Below are 16,639 nucleotides of genomic sequence, written 5' to 3'. Positions count from 1 at the left end.
TGGGGAAAGCAGCATCCTGGGTTCTCTGCACAGCTGACCTCAAACCACTGCAGGTAAACCATGTTTCCTTGTGTTCCGAGCATTAAGATAATACTGTAACGTCCCCATACCCTGACGAGGTGGTATTGGGAGAGTCCTAGCCTAAAGTTTCCTTCTAAGGGACTACAGGTCAATTCCTAGGACGAGTCAGCCTTCAGACCTTCACACACAGCTTACGTAGGCCGCAGCAAGGTTTTAGCGAGGTGTAGGGACTCCTTATTGTTGAGTGCTGACACACTCAGATACTGAGTCCCCGGGCAAAGCCAAAAGCCAGTACTGGCTGGGATTCAACACCCTTCCCTTCCTAAGGGGTGAGTCACCCATATTAAATAGCGTGGTTTGTATTTCAGTTACGGAACAAATGACAAATTCGTAGGTAATTTGTATTTTTCCTAACTATACAAACCTTAGCTATTTAATCAAACTTGCCCGCCAGCCCTATCCCTCGTGAAGTCCTACCTCTAACCAAAGTAAGCTCAGCACAGGTGTGTGTGAGGGGGGGTAGCAGGCTACCCTCCCTACCCCCCGCTAACTAGCGGTGGGGTAGTAAACCCTCGTTAAAATTCTAATGGCTCGTCATTTCAGCTACGCCGAAAGTAATAACCCTTATTAAATAGCTAAGGTTTGTATAGTTAGGAAAAATACAAATTACCTACGAATTTGTCATTTTTCGTAAAGTGAGTCGTAAAAATATTCACATCTCGTTTCGCAGCTTGAAAATTTTGAAAGCAGAGTCTTTCGTGGAGAGAGGAATGACTGTAGTTATCTTGTACGATTCTCTTATATTTAGTGTGGTGTACGGTAGGCTAGGACATGGCAAAAGACTCTGGAAGGCAAAAAGTCATTGTTTGCCGTTAGTCTATTAATCGACAGACTTAGTTTGAGCCACGGTGGAAATTAGTGCAGAAAGAAAATAACGGTGTTCGTCATCTGAAGACGACACCATGGAGCCGTCAATTAAACAGAAGCAAGATGATGGAACTTCAAAAAAAAAAGGACAGAGAGAATAAACAAGTTCAGGATAAAGAAGCCTACAGAGAAGATGCAAGAACTTTCTTGGAAAAGCTATCATTAACTGTTTTCAAGTCAACAGATGCTTGTTGTTCTTTGGCCCGCAGCCCCGTTAAGAGCAGCATTCAGAATCATCTGCATTGTTTATCCTATTATAGGATAACTGTTGTAACTGCATTTTAATACTGTCCAGTAGCTTACATTTTCATATACTGTACTGTAGGTTTTCATCTTTATTTTATTCCTGGTGTTGAGTGCAGTGTATTATTAGTAAGGGAGTGCCCAATGTGTGGGCAGATAGTGTTTTTGTCAAGTTTTTTTTCTCTTTTATTTTTAGTCTAGTTATTACTGGTCTATGTTCATTCAATATTGAAGTCCTGGATTTTCTCATAAATGTATCCATTTTTTCTCTTTGAAAATAAATATTTTATGAATAGAACTTACCTGGCAGTTATATATATATAGCTATAGTCTCTGTTGTCTGGCAGATTTTTTAAAACTCGCGGCAACCCCCGAGTGGTGGTTGTCCGGTTAGGTGGTTAACAACACTTCTAGGGTGGTTCTTGGAATCATTCCCGTTTTCTGTTCCTCAGATCATCTCTGCCGGTTGGACTGACAACATCGTTATTGGTCCGCCATCAGAGTTTTTTCGCTCGCTTTCCCTGTGTTGCTGTATAGGACTTATTTTTTGGTGACATATACTGACCTGTGGATTGGCAATCGCTTTTGTGATTTATTCTTTTGACTGTTTTTTGAGTACGATGTCTGATAAACTACATTTTCGAGTTTGTGTGAATGAGGAATGCAAGGTGAGGTTACCGAAAGTTTCGGTGAACCCTCACACTATTTGTTTGGGGTGCAGGGCTTTCGAGTGTGCCCTGGATAAAAGGTGCAAAGAATGGGAGGTTTTGGACGAAAAGAAATGGTTGAAAATGAAACGCTATGTGCGTAAGTTAGAATTAGATAAAGTCAGGAGGGCTTCTAAATCAAAATCTAAGTCTGCTATAGTAGTGAGGTTAGCCTAGAGCCCTAGACATTTCTTTTGACCCCTCAGTTCCTAATTCTTCTGTAGAAGTTGAGCCTTCTCCTGAGGTAGTAGCCCTTGCTCCTTCTTCAGGAACGGTAACTGTGGATGACCCTCAGTACGCCAGGATGGGGGTTGAGTTGAAGGCTCGGAAGGACCAGCTTGCAGCCTTGAAAGGTAAGAATGCAAGTGAAATTAGTGCTTGTGAAAGTGCAGTGGAGGTGGGGACTGATCAAACCTGTCACGCCCCTAGGTCTAGACCTCTACCAAGCTCCCAGGACCAAGGGAGAAAGTACGTCGAAGGCCGCAAGGGAGTGAGAGCTACGTATCCTTGGTCAGCTGTTGCCTCAAGCAGTCCTGTTGCTATTTCCCAGGCTGCTCATGACCGCCACGGAAAAGGCGTGTCGGAAGTGATAGTGTCTTCCCCGAGCCCCTCTCCTAGATGCAGATGGCAGTATGAGGCTTCGAGGCCGACCAAGAGAAGGTGGATACAGCAAGCTGACCAGACCCGTTCTCGCTTTCCCCTTTCAAGTAGCGCGGAACCTTTTCCTTCCGACGATGACTGGGACGCCTCTCCAGCGAAAAAGTCTAAACCTAGAGATGGAAGGAAGGAGAGATCTCCTCTTCCTTCAGGTGACAAGGGACCCTCGAGAGAACCTTCTCCTGCTACCAGCGTCACTCGGCAGCCTTCGCCTTCGGAATCGCGAGACCCAGCAGTGGTTGCGAAATCTTTTCTGACCGTTATGCAAGAACAACTGGTGTCACTTGTTCAGACTTTTAGGTGCCCTCCCCCCCAGTCAAGCAGGCGTAAGGACGACAAATTACCAGTGAAGAAATCGGCTAGTAAGAGGGAACGGAATTCCTCTCCCTTGCAGGACGACAGACAGCCCCGTTCTCGCAGTGAGGGAAAGTTACGTCACTCCTCTCCCAGGGAAACGTGCCGCGATTCGTCAAGCGCTCGACGCCGCGTTTCTCCTTCCTCTAGGCGACGACAGGACGCTTACGATTCTTGTTGTCAGGAGGCTTCCGTCTCCCGCTCGTGACGTCAGGACGCATCCAGCCTGCCTCTCCAGGACACTTCCATCTTGCGACGTCAGGACGCATTCAGCTCTTGACGCACGGACGCATCCAGCTCTCTACGTCAGGACGCATCCTCCTCTCGACACAAGGACGTTTCTAGTGCTCGATGCCAGGACGTTACCATCACGCGGCTCCAGGACGCACGCGTTTCTCAATGTCAGGACACATCTAGTCCTCTCCGACAAGACGCATCCGGTGATCTGCTTTACTCCTCGGATGCAGGTGAACAGCTAGAAGGAAGTGATCCTTATGCAAGCCGGATTGAAAGTAATCGGGATGTTAAAGGAACCTCCGACCTAGTTCCTTCAGCCCAAAGGGAGACAGAGTTGGAAGGAATGCAAGACTTGGAGGATATTTCAGAGGACGAAGATAAACCTGCTAATGCGGCTGCTGATTATAAAGTTCTCTATCGCTCCCTCCTTGAGCTGTATGGAGAGGAGTTTAAACCTGCTGCCCCTCATTCTCCTCAGTCGCAGTTCAGCAGGAAGAAGTCAAAGAAGCAGTCAGCTTTCATCAAGATGAAACTGTCCATTTCGGCAAAGAAGGCTCTCGCTAGGATCGATGACTGGCTGAGGGAGCGTAGGCAAGCAGTGAAGACCACCTTCTCGTTTCCACCAGCTCGACTTGCATCTAAGGCGGGCATGTGGTATGAGACTGGAGAAGCTCTTGGCCTGGGAGTACCTGTCTCCTCGCAGGGGAACTTCTCCGGCATTGTAGATTCTTCCAGAAGACATGCCCTTAACTCTGCTAAGGTGATGTGGTCTATGTCAGAGCTAGACCACCTCGTCAAGGGAAACTTCTGATCCTTCGAAGTGTTCAGCTTTTTAGACTGGGCTCTTGGTACACTAACCAGTATTATGGCCTGTATGGATAAGGCTCTTAGAGATGGGGCAAACGAGTTGGCTTCCCTGTTCTCTGCGGGAGTTCTAAAGAAGAGGGCTCTATTATGTTCCTTCATGACCAAAGCGGTTACGATCGCGCAGAAGGCGTAGCTCCTATACGCCCCTCTCTCGGAACATGTTTTTCCTGAGTCCCTAGTCAGGGATATTACCCTTTCGCTGTCGCAAAAGGCTACGCAAGACCTCCTGCCGCGCTCCGCAAGACCTCCTGCCGCGCTCCGCAAGGAAGGCTTTACCGGTGATTCCGTCATCATTGAAGAAGGAGGAGAGGAAATTTCAGCAGCCCTTTCGGGGTAGAGCTCCTACTAGAACGGAGTTTTCAATATTAAACTTACCCGATAATCATGTAGCTGTCAACTCTGTTGCCCGACAGAATTCTATGGAGGGATACGCCAGCTATCACAATACTAGAAGGGGGTGTACTTACCAGCGCCACCTGTGGCCAGGTACTCAAGTACTTCTTGTTGACACCTCCTCAATTATTCCTCTGTCGTGCTTCTGACAAGACGTTCTGGGATACGCTTATGTTCTTGGAGTATTTTCACGACTTTGGTGAAGTATTTCTCTTTGATTTCGGCTGTCGCTTTACTGGAAACTTCTATTTTAGCTTAGTTAGCTTTTGGAATTAATTTGATTAATTTTGGTGACGAAGAGAGTATGAACTCTCGTTCACCTTTCAATGGCCGACCCTTCCCTTAGACGGAAGTGTTGGTGTCTAAGAGAGTATAGACTCTTTTTCTTAATTTTGCTTAACAAAAGTTATAGATTTATTTTATATCTCTCCGCCTCTTATAGGCCTCTTCGATTAACTTCCTTTTATTATAAACTTATTAAAATTAATTTTTATATTTGTTTATATTCGACCTTCCTAATAGTAGGCGGTCTTTTCTTGGTACCGAAGTTAATTATCGTGAGCCCGTCATTTCGGTTTTACCTGTTAACATATTATGCTATTTTAAGGTCTTTGAAAGAATTTCTTTGATAGTCTCGTACTTTTTCAAAGTTGAACTAACGTTTTGTTTGTCTCGGCAGTTGTTGACGTTCAGAACGTTTCAACTTGCACTCTATCGTTACGATAGAGAAAGAATGTTCACGGTTTCACATTGCAGTAAGAGTAACCGTGTCTAGCGTTTTGTTCATTCTTTCTTAACTTAATGGTTTTGATCCTAATAAGGAACTTTTCTTTTTGGGAAATATTTCAGTTTTTTCCTTTAACAATAATATGTTTTAACGATATATATGATTGGGCTCTTCTCTCAGGTTCTAAGTCAAGAGAGAGAGAGAGAGAGAGAGATAGAGACGGAGGGAGAAAGAGGATAAACGTTTCCCTCAAGCCTGCCAGGCGTACGAGTAACGTCGTTATCGTTTTGCTCTTATCCCTAGTCTCTTTAGGGGAAGAAACTAAACGTTTCTAGAGTGATCTAGTGTTTAGTCTCTTTCCAGCCACTGAATTTTCTTTCATTAGATTTTTCTGTTACATTGTAATTCTGTTTTCGCAATTACTAACTTTTGAGAAGGATAGAATTGCGTGTTTCAGGTACAAACCACTTAAAGTTTCGAGTTCAGTGAAATAAGTGCAAACAGAAATCAAAGTGATAAGTGATTAGCGCAAAGTATGTCAGTGTTATGCGTGAGGGTACTTTTGTGCGCGCCAGTCGTCCTCCCAGTCCGGGACCTCTTGCAAGCTCCCAAGCCCAGGGGAGAAGCAATGTCGAAGGATTAAAGGGTTCGGCAGGCCTTGATCGGCGCACAGAAGTATCCTCGGTGGTTGTGGGCGTGTCTTACCGAGACCGTCACTCCCACCCGCAGACGATTGAGCCCTTATTTTGCTCGTCTGCAGAAGAGATTTAGAGGAGAAAATATAGGCAGAGTAACGCTGGTCTCAGGTCTCAAGACCTCTTAAACGTAAGTCCAGACCTATGCCAGACGTACGAAGTAAAGTTCAACAACCCGGATGCAGTCATTGGGTTAGCTCTGACTCTCCTCAGTCATCAGTTTGTCGGGCTGAGAGTGCGCCTACACTCCCCCCGCCTATGCTCGCTCCACCTGATCGCAGTACCACCTGCCAGGCGTACGATGTTGTGGACTCTACTACAGTCCATGCAAGCACAGCTTTCGGACCTGATGCGTGAGTGTCGTGTTGAGAGTGTTGCACCTCCTCCTCCTCCTGCACCGGTGGTGCACCAACCGCCTGCACCCGTTCAGCCTGTGCTGCACCCGCCTGCACCGGTGGTGCACCAACCGGCTGCACCCGTTCAGCCTGTGCTGCACCCGCCTGCACTCGCTGCACCCAGTCGCAGCACCATCTGCCAGGCGTACGATGTTGTGGACTCTACTACAGTCCATGCAAGCACAGCTTTCGGACCTGTTGCGTGAGTGTCGGGCTGAGAGTGTTGCACCTCCACCTGCACCCTTTCAGCCTGTGCTCAACCCGCCTGCACTCGCTGCACCCAGTCGCAGCACCATCTGCCAGGCGTACGATGTTGTGGACTCTACTACAGTCCATGCAAGCACAGCTTTCGGACCTGTTGCGTGAGTGTCGGGCTGAGAGTGTTGCACCTCCACCTGCACCCTTTCAGCCTGTGCTCAACCCGCCTGCACTCGCTGCACCCAGTCGCAGCACCATCTGCCAGGCGTACGATGTTGTGGACTCTACTACAGTCCATGCAAGCACAGCTTTCGGACCTGTTGCGTGAGTGTCGGGCTGAGAGTGTTGCACCTCCACCTGCACCCGTTCAGCCTGTGCTCAACCCGCCTGCACTCGCTGCACCCAGTCGCAGCACCATCTGCCAGGCGTACGATGTTGAACCTCTTTCTGTGTTCGCTGTTCCCAGTGTTGTTCAGCCTCAGCCTTCTTTAAGGCAACCTTTGGTTTGGGATCAGGAGGATTACTCCACTCTTCCTCCTCCTCCCCTGGCTGCTCCACCGGTGGTGCAACTCTCGGTGGAGGTACAACCTCTTCCACCTGTGAGTCAGTCTCCTCAGCTGCTGCACCGAGCTCAACCCGTGCACCCTGATCCTGCGCCTCAGACACCTCTGCTTGCGGGAACTTTACCTTGTTCTGCGCAACCTCGGTCTCTTCACGCTCCACTCATACCACAGGAACAGGAACTTTCTGCACCTTCCACTGTTGTTGTTCCAGCTCGTTCTGACTCTGCTGTTCAGCATACCTTACCTCCATTTTCAAACCATGGCAAAAATATGAATCATGAGTTATGAATGTAAGGTAAACATTATGTTGATTTTTAAACCCCATGCAAGCATGCATAAAGCACTCTAGCACTGGTCATGGAATTTCTGAGAATGTTAAACGCCATGCACACGCTCTGCTTTCCTTACAGCAGGCTCTGCTTACAGCAGGCTCTGCTTACTACATGCTCAGCATTCAGCATGCTCTGCATTCAGCATGCTCTGCATACAACATGCTCTGCATACAGCATGCTCTGCATTCAGCATGCTCTGCATACAACATGCTCTTCATACAGCATGCTCTGCATACAGCAGGACTCTGTCATTTGGAGGGAGCCTTTAGCTGCATAACCTCTTATGGGCTTTTATTTAAGCATAACATGCTTACAGGGAAGGTAATGGTTCCACTTCAGCCGCTAATCCCGTCTGTTACCACACCTGCTCCCATAGACCTTGAGCTGTGTTGCATGACATGCAGTCCAAGCTTAGTCCTTGTTAGAGGATTTTTTGTTTACGGAGTCAATGTGTCACGGGGAAGACGTTCAACAACCAACAGAAGGGACTTGTTGTGACGCAGTGCGGCTACCTCAGCAACCCGTTAAGGAGTTGTCTGTACGACCCAGATAGTCTAGACAGATTCGGGTTGTCACTGTACTTCCTCGCTTGCCCATGATTGACAGTTTATAGACTGTGCAGCAGTATCATGATCTTGTGTCCGGCTCCGTCAGACGACTGGCTTTTAAGAGCTCCCACAAGTCGTCGCTGTCTGGAGATTTTCAAATGGACTATGGTTCTGACCAAGGAACTGGGCCTCCTGGTCAATTTTGAGGAGTCTCAGCTAGTTCCATCCCAGACCATTGTTTCCTTGGGTATGGATCTTCAGAGTCGAGCTTTTCGGACTTGTCCGTCGGCCCCAAGGATCTTCCAAGCCCTAGAATGCATCCAGAGCATGCTGAGAAGGAACCGATGCTTAGTCAGGCAGGGAATGAGTCTAACAGGGACACTTTCATCGCTGGCCCTGTTCATCGAGTTAGGGAGACTCCACCTCCGCCCCCTTCAGTATCATCTAGCTGCTCACTGGATAAAGGACATGACGCTAGAGACGGGCTCAGTTCCTGTTTCCGAAGAGATGAGGTCTACTCTAACGTGGTGGAAGAACAGCATTCTTCTCAAGGAAGGTCTACCTTTGGCTGTTCAGACCCCCGACCACCGTCTTTTCTCGGACGCATCGGACACGGGCTGGGGTGCGACACTGGACGGACAGGAATGCTCGGGAACATGGAATCAGGAGCAAAGGACACTTCACATCTATTGCAAGGAGTTGTTGGCAGTTCATCTGGCCTTGATAAACTTCAAGTCCCTCCAGCTTAACAAGGTGGTGGAGGTGAACTCCGACTACACCACAGCCTTGGCTTACATCTCCAAGCAGAGAGGGACTCATTCGAGGAAGTTGTTCAAGATCGCAAGGGACCTCCTCATTTGGTCAAAGATCGAAAGCTCACGCTGGTAACAAGGCTCATTCAGGGCGATATGAATGTCATGGCAGATCGCCTCAGCCGTAAGGGTCAGGTCTTCCCCACAGAGTGGACCCTTCACAAGAATGTTTGCAGCAGACTTTGGGCCCTGTGGGGTCAGCCAACCATAGTTCTATTCGCTACCTCGATGACCAAGAAGCTCCTCTTGTATTGTTCTCCGATTCCAGACCCAGCAGCAGTTCGCGTGGATGCCTTTCTGCTGGATTGGTCCCATCTCAACCTGTATGCATTCCCGCCGTTCAAGATTGTCAACAGGGTACTTCAGAAGTTCGCCTCTCACAAAGGGACACGGTTGACGTTGGTTGCTCCCCTCTGACCCGCGAGAGAAGGGTTCACCGAGGTACTGCAATGGCTGGTCGACGTTCCCAGGACTCTTCCTCCTAGAGTGGACCTTCTGCGTCAACCTCACGTAAAGAAGGTACACCCAAACCTCCACGCTCTTCGTCTGACTGCCTTCAGACTATCGAAAGTCTCTCAAGAACTAGAGGCTTTTCGAAGGAGGCAGCCAGAACGATTGCCAGAGCAAGGACGACATCCACTCTCAGAGTCTATCAGTCTTAATGGGAAGTCTTCCGAAGCTGGTGCAAGGCCAATGCAGTTTTCCTCAACCAGTACCACTGTAACCCAGATTGCTGACTTCCTGTTACATCTAAGGAACGTAAAATCCCTATCAGCTCCTTCGATCAAGGGTTACAGAAGTATGTTGGCAGCGGTTTTCCGCCACAGAGGCTTGGATCTTTCCTCCAACAAAGATCTACAGGACCTCCTTAGGTCTTTTGAGACCTCAAAGGAACGTCGGTTGTCCACTCCAGGCTGGAATCTAGACGTGGTCCTAAGGTTCCTAATGTCATCAGGATTTGAACCGTTCCAATCAGCCTCTTTTAAGGACCTCACATTAGAAACTCTTTTCCTCGTGTGCTTAGCAACAGGTAAAAGAGTAAGTGAGATCCACGCCTTCAGCAGGAACATAGGTTTCACATCTGAAACGGCTACATGTTCCTTGCGGCTCGGTTTTTTTTTGGCTAAAACGAGCTTCCTTCCCGTCCTTGCCCTAAGTCGTTCGAGATCCCAAGCCTGTCCAACATGGTGGGGAACGAACTAGAGAGAGTACTTTGCCCTGTTAGAGCTCTTAAGTACTATCTAAGAAGGTCAAAACCATTACGAGGACAATCAGAAGCCTTATGGTGTGCTATCAAGAAGCCTTCTCTACCAATGTCTAAGAACTCAGTTTCTTACTACATCAGGCTTCTGATTAGAGAAGCAAATTCTCATCTGAAGGAAGAAGACCTTGCTTTGCTGAAGGTAAGGACACATGAAGTGAGAGCTGTGGCTACTTCAGTGGCCTTCAAACAGAACCGTTCTCTGCAGAGTGTTATGGATGCAACCTATTGGAGAAACAAGTCAGTGTTCGCATCATTCCATCTCAAAGATGTCCAGTCTCTTTACGAGTACTGCTACACCCTGGGTCCATTCGTAACAACGAATGCAGTAGTAGGCGAGGGCTCAGCCACTACATTCCCATAATTCCATAACTTTTTAACCTTTCTCTTGAATACTTTTTATGGGTTGTTCGGTCGGCTAAGAAGCCTTCCACATCCTTGTTGATTTGGCGGGTGGTCAATTCTTTCTTGAGAAGCGCCGAGGTTAAAGGTTGTGATGAGGTCCTTTAGTATGGGTTGCAGCCCTGTATACTTTAGCACCTTTGGGTTGATTCAGCCTCCAAGAGGAACGCTGCGCTCAGTAAGGAAGACGAACTTAAAAAAGAGACAGAGTAACGGTTCAATTCGACTTCCTTACCAGGTACTTATTATTTCATTGTTATTTGAGATAACTGTTATATGAAATATGGGATACTTAGCTATCCTTTAATCTTGTACACTGGTTTTCACCCACCCCCCTGGGTGTGAATCAGCTACATGATTATCGGGTAAGTTTAATATTGAAAAATGTTATTTTTATTAGTAAAATAAATTTTTGAATATACTTACCCGATAATCATGATTTAATTGACCCTCCCTTCCTCCCCATAGAGAACCAGTGGGACCGAGGAATAATTGAGGAGGTGTCAACAAGAAGTACTTGAGTACCTGGCCACAGGTGGCGCTGGTAAGTACATCCCCTTCTAGTATTGTGATAGCTGGCGTATCCCTCCATAGAATTCTGTCGGGCAACAGAGTTGACAGCTACATGATTATCGGGTAAGTATATTCAAAAATTTATTTTACTAATAAAAATAACATTTTAGAGGAAGAAGGCATTAGACGGGCAGTAGAGCGAACAGAGGGTCATTCAGGGCCCGCGCCAGGAAATGAAGCACAAGTCCTCCAGACAGCGGTAGGAGCAAGGGTGTCACATTTTTGGCATGCTTGGAAGGAAAGAGGGGCGGACGCCTGGTCCCTCTCGGATATCATAGAAGGGTACAAGATCCCCCTCTTAAAGAAGCCTCCGCTTTCAAGAACACCTCTAGCCTTAGTGGCGCAGTACTCGAATGCCGTGAAACAAGAGGCACTACTGGAACTGGTGAATCAGATGCTGGAAAAGGGAGCGATAGAACCGGTCCTGGAACTAACTTCCCCAGGGTTCTACAATCGCCTGTTTCTGGTACCCTAGAGCTCGTGTGGATGGAGACCCGTTCTTGATGTCAGCGCACTGAACGTCTTTGTAGGTAAGACAAAGTTTACCATGGAGACGACTCAGTCGGTGCTGGCAGCGGTACGTCCAGAGGACTGGATGGTGTCTCTGGACTTACAGGACGCTTACTTTCATATCCCCATCCATCCGACTTCAAGGAAGTTCCTAAGATTCGTAGTTCAGGGCAAGTGCTTCCAATTCAAGGCCCTTTGTTTCGGCCTCAACACGGCCCCTCAAGTTTTCACCAGAGTAATGGCAAACGTGGCGGGATGGCTTCATCAAGAGGGGATAAGAGTATCCCTATACCTGGACGACTGGCTGATAAGATCCCGGTCGAAGGAAAAGTGTCTGGAGGACCTACACAAGACTTTTATGATGGCCCAGGAACTGGGTCTCATCATCAACAAGGAGAAGTCCCAGACCGAACCGAGTCAGACGATTCTTTATTGGGGGGGGGGTAGTTCTGGACTCAGTTCGTTTTCGGCCTTCTCTCTCCCAAGAAAGGCAGACCAGGTGCCCGGGAAGGTGCTGGAATTCCTGGGGAGACAGAAGTGCTCGGCGAGGGATTGGATGAGTTTACTGGGCACCCTCTCCTCGCTCGAGCAGTTTGTTGCCCTGGGAAGGTTGCATCTCAGACTTCTACAACACTTCCTTTCAAGAGTGTGGGACAGGAAGAATCAGTAGGACTCCTTTTCCTTCCCCATTCCAGCAGAGATCAAGAGACATCTTCGTTGGTGATTGGATCCGTCGATTTTAGGGGAAGGAATCTCCCTGTTCAGGAAGAACCCAGACCTAGTTTTGTTCTCACAGACGCTTCGGAGTCAGGATGGGGAGCAGGGAGGTCTCAGGCTCTCGGAGAGTGGAACAGAGCAAATTGCACATCAACAGGAAAGAGTTGATGGCCATTCTATTAGGACTGAAAGCCTTCAAAGACTCTGTCTTGGGGAGGATAGTAGAAGTCAATTCAGACAACACCATGGCCTTGGCTTACATCAGGAAGCAAGGAGGAACTCACTCTCTGTCCCTGTATGAAACAGGAAGAGAGCTCCTTCTGTGGGCGAAGGAGAACGGCGTAGAGCTTTTAACGAGATTCGTGCAGGGACAGAAGAATGTAAGAACAGACATGCTCAGCAGGAAAGAGTAGGTTCTGCCCACAGGATGGACCCTCAACCTTCAGGTTTGCCAGAGGCTGTGGAAGTTATGGGGGAGATCTTCAATAGACCTCTTTGCCTCCAACCAAAACAAGAGGATCCCCAACTACAGTACTGCTCCCTAGTCCCGGACAAGGAAGCAATAGCAGTAGACACCTTCTTCATGGACTGGACAGGGATAGACACCTATGCGTTCCCCCCGTTCAAGATTATCAACCTAGTCATCAAGAAATTCGCTCTCCTCGAGGCAGGGAGAATGATCTTGATAGCTCCATTCTGGCCAGCAAGAGAATGATTCACAGAGGTGGTGGAGATGTTAGTGGACTTTCCGAGAAGCCTTCCTCCAAGTCCAAATCTTCTCAAACAGCCCCACTTCGAGAGGTATCATCAAAACCCCCTCGCTCTACAACTGACTGCCTTCAGACTATCGAGAAGCTTGTCAGAGCGAGAGGCTTTTCTACACAAGCTGCAAGAGCAATCGCCGGAGCGAGGAGGGTCTCTTCACAGAGAGTCTACCAATCGAAGTGGGAGACCTTTAGATCGTGGTGTAAGCAGCGCAAAGTGTCTTCAATCACTACCTCTGTGAGCCAGATAGCTAATTTTCTGTTGTTCCTCAGGCAAAACTCTAAGTTGGCCGTATCCACCATAAAAGGATACAGGAGTACGCTTTCGTCTGTCGTTAGGCACAGAGGCATAGATTTAACGCAAGATAGAGACTTGAAGGATCTCTTAAAGTCGTTTGAGACGACTAAACAGACTCAATTGAGACTCCCGGCTTGGAATTTGGATGTGGTTTTGAAGTTCTTATGCAGCAGGAAGTTCGAGCCCATCTCGCAAGCGACTCTTAGAGAAGTGACTAAGAAAACTCTGTTCCTGATGGCTCTGGCCACAGCAAAAGGAGTCGGCGAGATTCACGCTATTGAGAAGCAGGTGGGCTTCAACCAGGATGGAGCAGTATGTGCATTAAGGATAGACTTCCTCTCTAAGAATGAGAACCCATCCAAACCCTGGCCGGGGACGTTTGAGGTTCCTAACCTCACAAATATGGTGGGCCAAGAGGAGGAGAGGCTCCTCTGCCCAGTTAGAGCCCTCAGGGCATATTTATCACGAACAAAGAGGTTAAGAGGTGCATCCAGTTCTTTATGGTGTTCAGTAAAGGATCCACAAAAGCCCCTCTCGAAGAATGCGTTATCATTCTTCTTGAGGGAGACAATAAGAGAAGCTCACCTCTTTTGTGAGGAGAAGAACTTTGGTCTACTAAAAGTGAAGGCTCACGAGGTGAGAGCTGTTGCAACTTCACTGGCATATCGAAAGAATATGTCAGTAAAGCAGATAATGGACGCAACATTTTGGAGAAGCAACTCTGTGTTTGCTTCTCATTACCTCAGGGAGGTAAGAGTGGACTATGAAAAGTGTTACACTTTGGGCCCATACGTAGGTACTGCTTCTGTATTGGGTAAAGGAGTTACTACCTCCCCTCAAACTTAACTATTGTATGGTATGCCTGTGATTGGGTTTGGGTTTTTATGGGTGTCTGAGGGTACTGACTTGTGGGAACAGCGCCCTCCGTCTAGCTAGGTAGTAAGATATCTAGTCTGCAAGGTTAGGTGGTTAGGTTGAGTAAGGTTGCAGATTTTAAAAAGGGGGATAGGTAGTACAGAAGTCTAGTCACATTGTTGGTCTCGCCCCGTTTGACAGACTTGATTGAGTTGTTTCAGCGTAACAGGTCTCCACCTGGCTATCTCTCCTAAGGGAAAGCGACTCAAGAGGCAGGAACCTTCGAAGTCAGCTACCTTAGCAGGTAAGGAATCAAGGTGTTTTTCCTACGACTTATAGTTGTTTCCCAATGATGTTGGCTGTCCTTCACCCACCTCCAAATGTGTGAATCAGCTATATATATATAACTGCCAGATAAGTTCTATTCGTAAAAATGAAGTTTTTTATGAATACTTACCTGGCAGTTATATATATATTTTAAGTCCTACCCACCTCCCTTCAGGAGACAGGTCGGGCAAGAGATGATCTGAGGAAAAGAAAACGGGAATGATTCCAAGAACCACCCTGTAAGGGTTGTTAACCACCTAACCGGACAACCACCACTCGGCGGTTGCCGCGAGTTTTGAAAAATCTGCCGGACGACAGAGACAATAGCTATATATATATAACTGCCAGGTAAGTATTCATAAAACTGTTTTATTATAAAAACTTAATTTTTAAATATTAAACTTTGCCGGTGAATATATAATAGCTGACGTCTCGGACAGCTCGACAGAAACACAAAAACTCGCGAGCGATCGCCATGAAGGTTGCGGGTGTGCCCACAAGCGCCAACTATCGGCCAGATACCGCATATACATGTAAACAGCCTCAGTTCTTCTTTGTCGGTCTTGTCGACAAGTTGATTCCGTTACTCGCTGTTGACCTGGAGTTTTTCGTCATTCTTGGTGAAGTACTTCTTTTTGGTTTTGAGCTTTCGCAGTGCAGGTGTTTTTATCTTCAATTAATACTCTTGAACCCTTTTTTGGATAGCGTTTATTGTTGATGACTTTGGATTGTTTTTGGATTTTCTTTGACTTTTCAAAATGGCTGACCCTTCTCCGATTCCTAAATTTCGTAAATGTAATGCTAGGGATTGTAACAAACGTCTTCCAAAGGCCTCTCTCGACCCACATACCGTGTGTTCTAATTGCCGGGGTAAAACCTGCCAATTAGGAGATCGGTGTGATGAGTGCGTGGTACTTTCGGAATTCGACTGGCTAGAGTTTGATAAATATTCTCGTAAGCTTGAGAGAGATAGGGTGAGGAGAAGTTCCTCTAGATCATTAGATTTTTCCTCCTCCCATGCCCCTGAACCTAATCCTTCCCCTGTAGTAGTTGTTCCTGAACCTTCTACTAGCACTCATGAACCATCCATGCGGGATATGTTGCTTTCCATTCAAGCGTTGGGCGAGAGAGTTGAGTCTTTGGCAGCGGACCGTAATCAACTCATGGCGGATGTGAATGTGTTAAAGTGTCAGAGTGCCACATTAGAAAATCGTGGGGATAAAGTGATTAGTGCGCAAAGTGTTTTTAGTGTTGCGACCGAGGGTTCGTCTGTTCGTGCTTGTCGTTCTCCTAGTCCGAGACCTCTTTCAAGCTCCCATGCACCAGGGAGAAGTAATTTCGTAGGACTTATGGGGACGAGAGGCTCTAACCAACGAACAGACGTTCCCTCTATGGTTTCGGGCGTGTCTCGTCAAGACCGCCCCCACCATAAGACGAGCGAGGCGGTTTTCTCCTCGTCATCCGAAGGCTTCTCGCGAAAGAAACCTTGGAGCAAAGTTTCTAGACTCTTTAAGCGGAAGTCAGTCCCTTCAGGACAGGTCCAGCGTCCTGGCTGTAGCCATTGGGACAGCTCTGACCCTGTGCAGTCATCGGAAGACTGCTCGCCGCTTAAACGAAAGCGTAACACGGGCTCCGAGAGTCTCAGTAAAGGCAATGTTTTGCCGTCACAGACGTTACCATCGTCTCGGCCCGTTCCGACTCCCGTTGATCCTAAATGGGTTGTCCTGCAGGATATGCAGAATAAGCTTACCTCCCTTATAGAGGAGTATACCGTTGAGCAGGTTCACGATGATCCTCGCCGTTTCGCTGATCGAGATCCTGGCCATCAGCCGCCCAAACGAGCCTTTACTCGTCCTGTTGACGTTACAAAGTCACGTCAGTCTCGTGACTTAGAGCCTCACTCGATGCAGTCCCGTGTTGACTTTCAGCCGCTGCCGCAGTCTCGTGTTGACGTTCAGCCGCTGCCGCATGCTCGTGTTGACGTTCAGCCGCTGCCGCATGCTCGTGTTGACGTTCAGGACGTTCGCCAACCAGCTCAGTTGCCTTGTTTTGACGTTGAGCGTCAAGCACCGCAGTCAAGGGTTGTTTTGACTGCTCAATCTAGGCAGTCAAGGCAGTCTCGACTTGATGTCGAGCGTCCTCCCGCTCCTGTTGTTGTTGCTGGTCAGTCCTTTAAGCAGTTACATGACGTAGCGTCCTTGACTGCTACTGATGCTCCTTTGCGTGTGGACTTTGCTTGTCAAGCATTGCCACCAC

The 16,639-nt window shown here is 47.8% G+C and overlaps 2 protein-coding genes across 2 annotated transcripts; both read left to right on the top strand.

Annotated features, from left to right (window-relative positions):
- Positions 1-2,202: 2,202 nt before the first annotated feature.
- LOC137633011 (serine/arginine repetitive matrix protein 5-like) lies at positions 2,203-3,117 on the top strand. The gene has a single exon (XM_068365179.1). It carries the CDS (start codon positions 2,203-2,205, stop codon positions 3,115-3,117), a length of 915 nt encoding a protein of 304 aa, XP_068221280.1.
- A 372-nt stretch (positions 3,118-3,489) lies between these two features.
- Positions 3,490-14,047, top strand: LOC137633010 (uncharacterized). The gene is made up of 3 exons (XM_068365178.1): positions 3,490-3,920; positions 8,819-9,158; positions 12,629-14,047. The coding sequence occupies exons 1-3, from the start codon at positions 3,490-3,492 to the stop codon at positions 14,045-14,047; spliced, it is 2,190 nt and encodes a 729-aa protein (XP_068221279.1).
- Positions 14,048-16,639: the final 2,592 nt, after the last annotated feature.

Source organism: Palaemon carinicauda, chromosome 42, assembly GCF_036898095.1.
Source record: "Palaemon carinicauda isolate YSFRI2023 chromosome 42, ASM3689809v2, whole genome shotgun sequence".
NCBI lineage: Eukaryota > Metazoa > Arthropoda > Malacostraca > Decapoda > Palaemonidae > Palaemon > Palaemon carinicauda.
The sequence above is the reverse complement of the archived record's forward strand: the minus strand, read 5'-3'. Positions and strand labels throughout refer to the sequence as shown.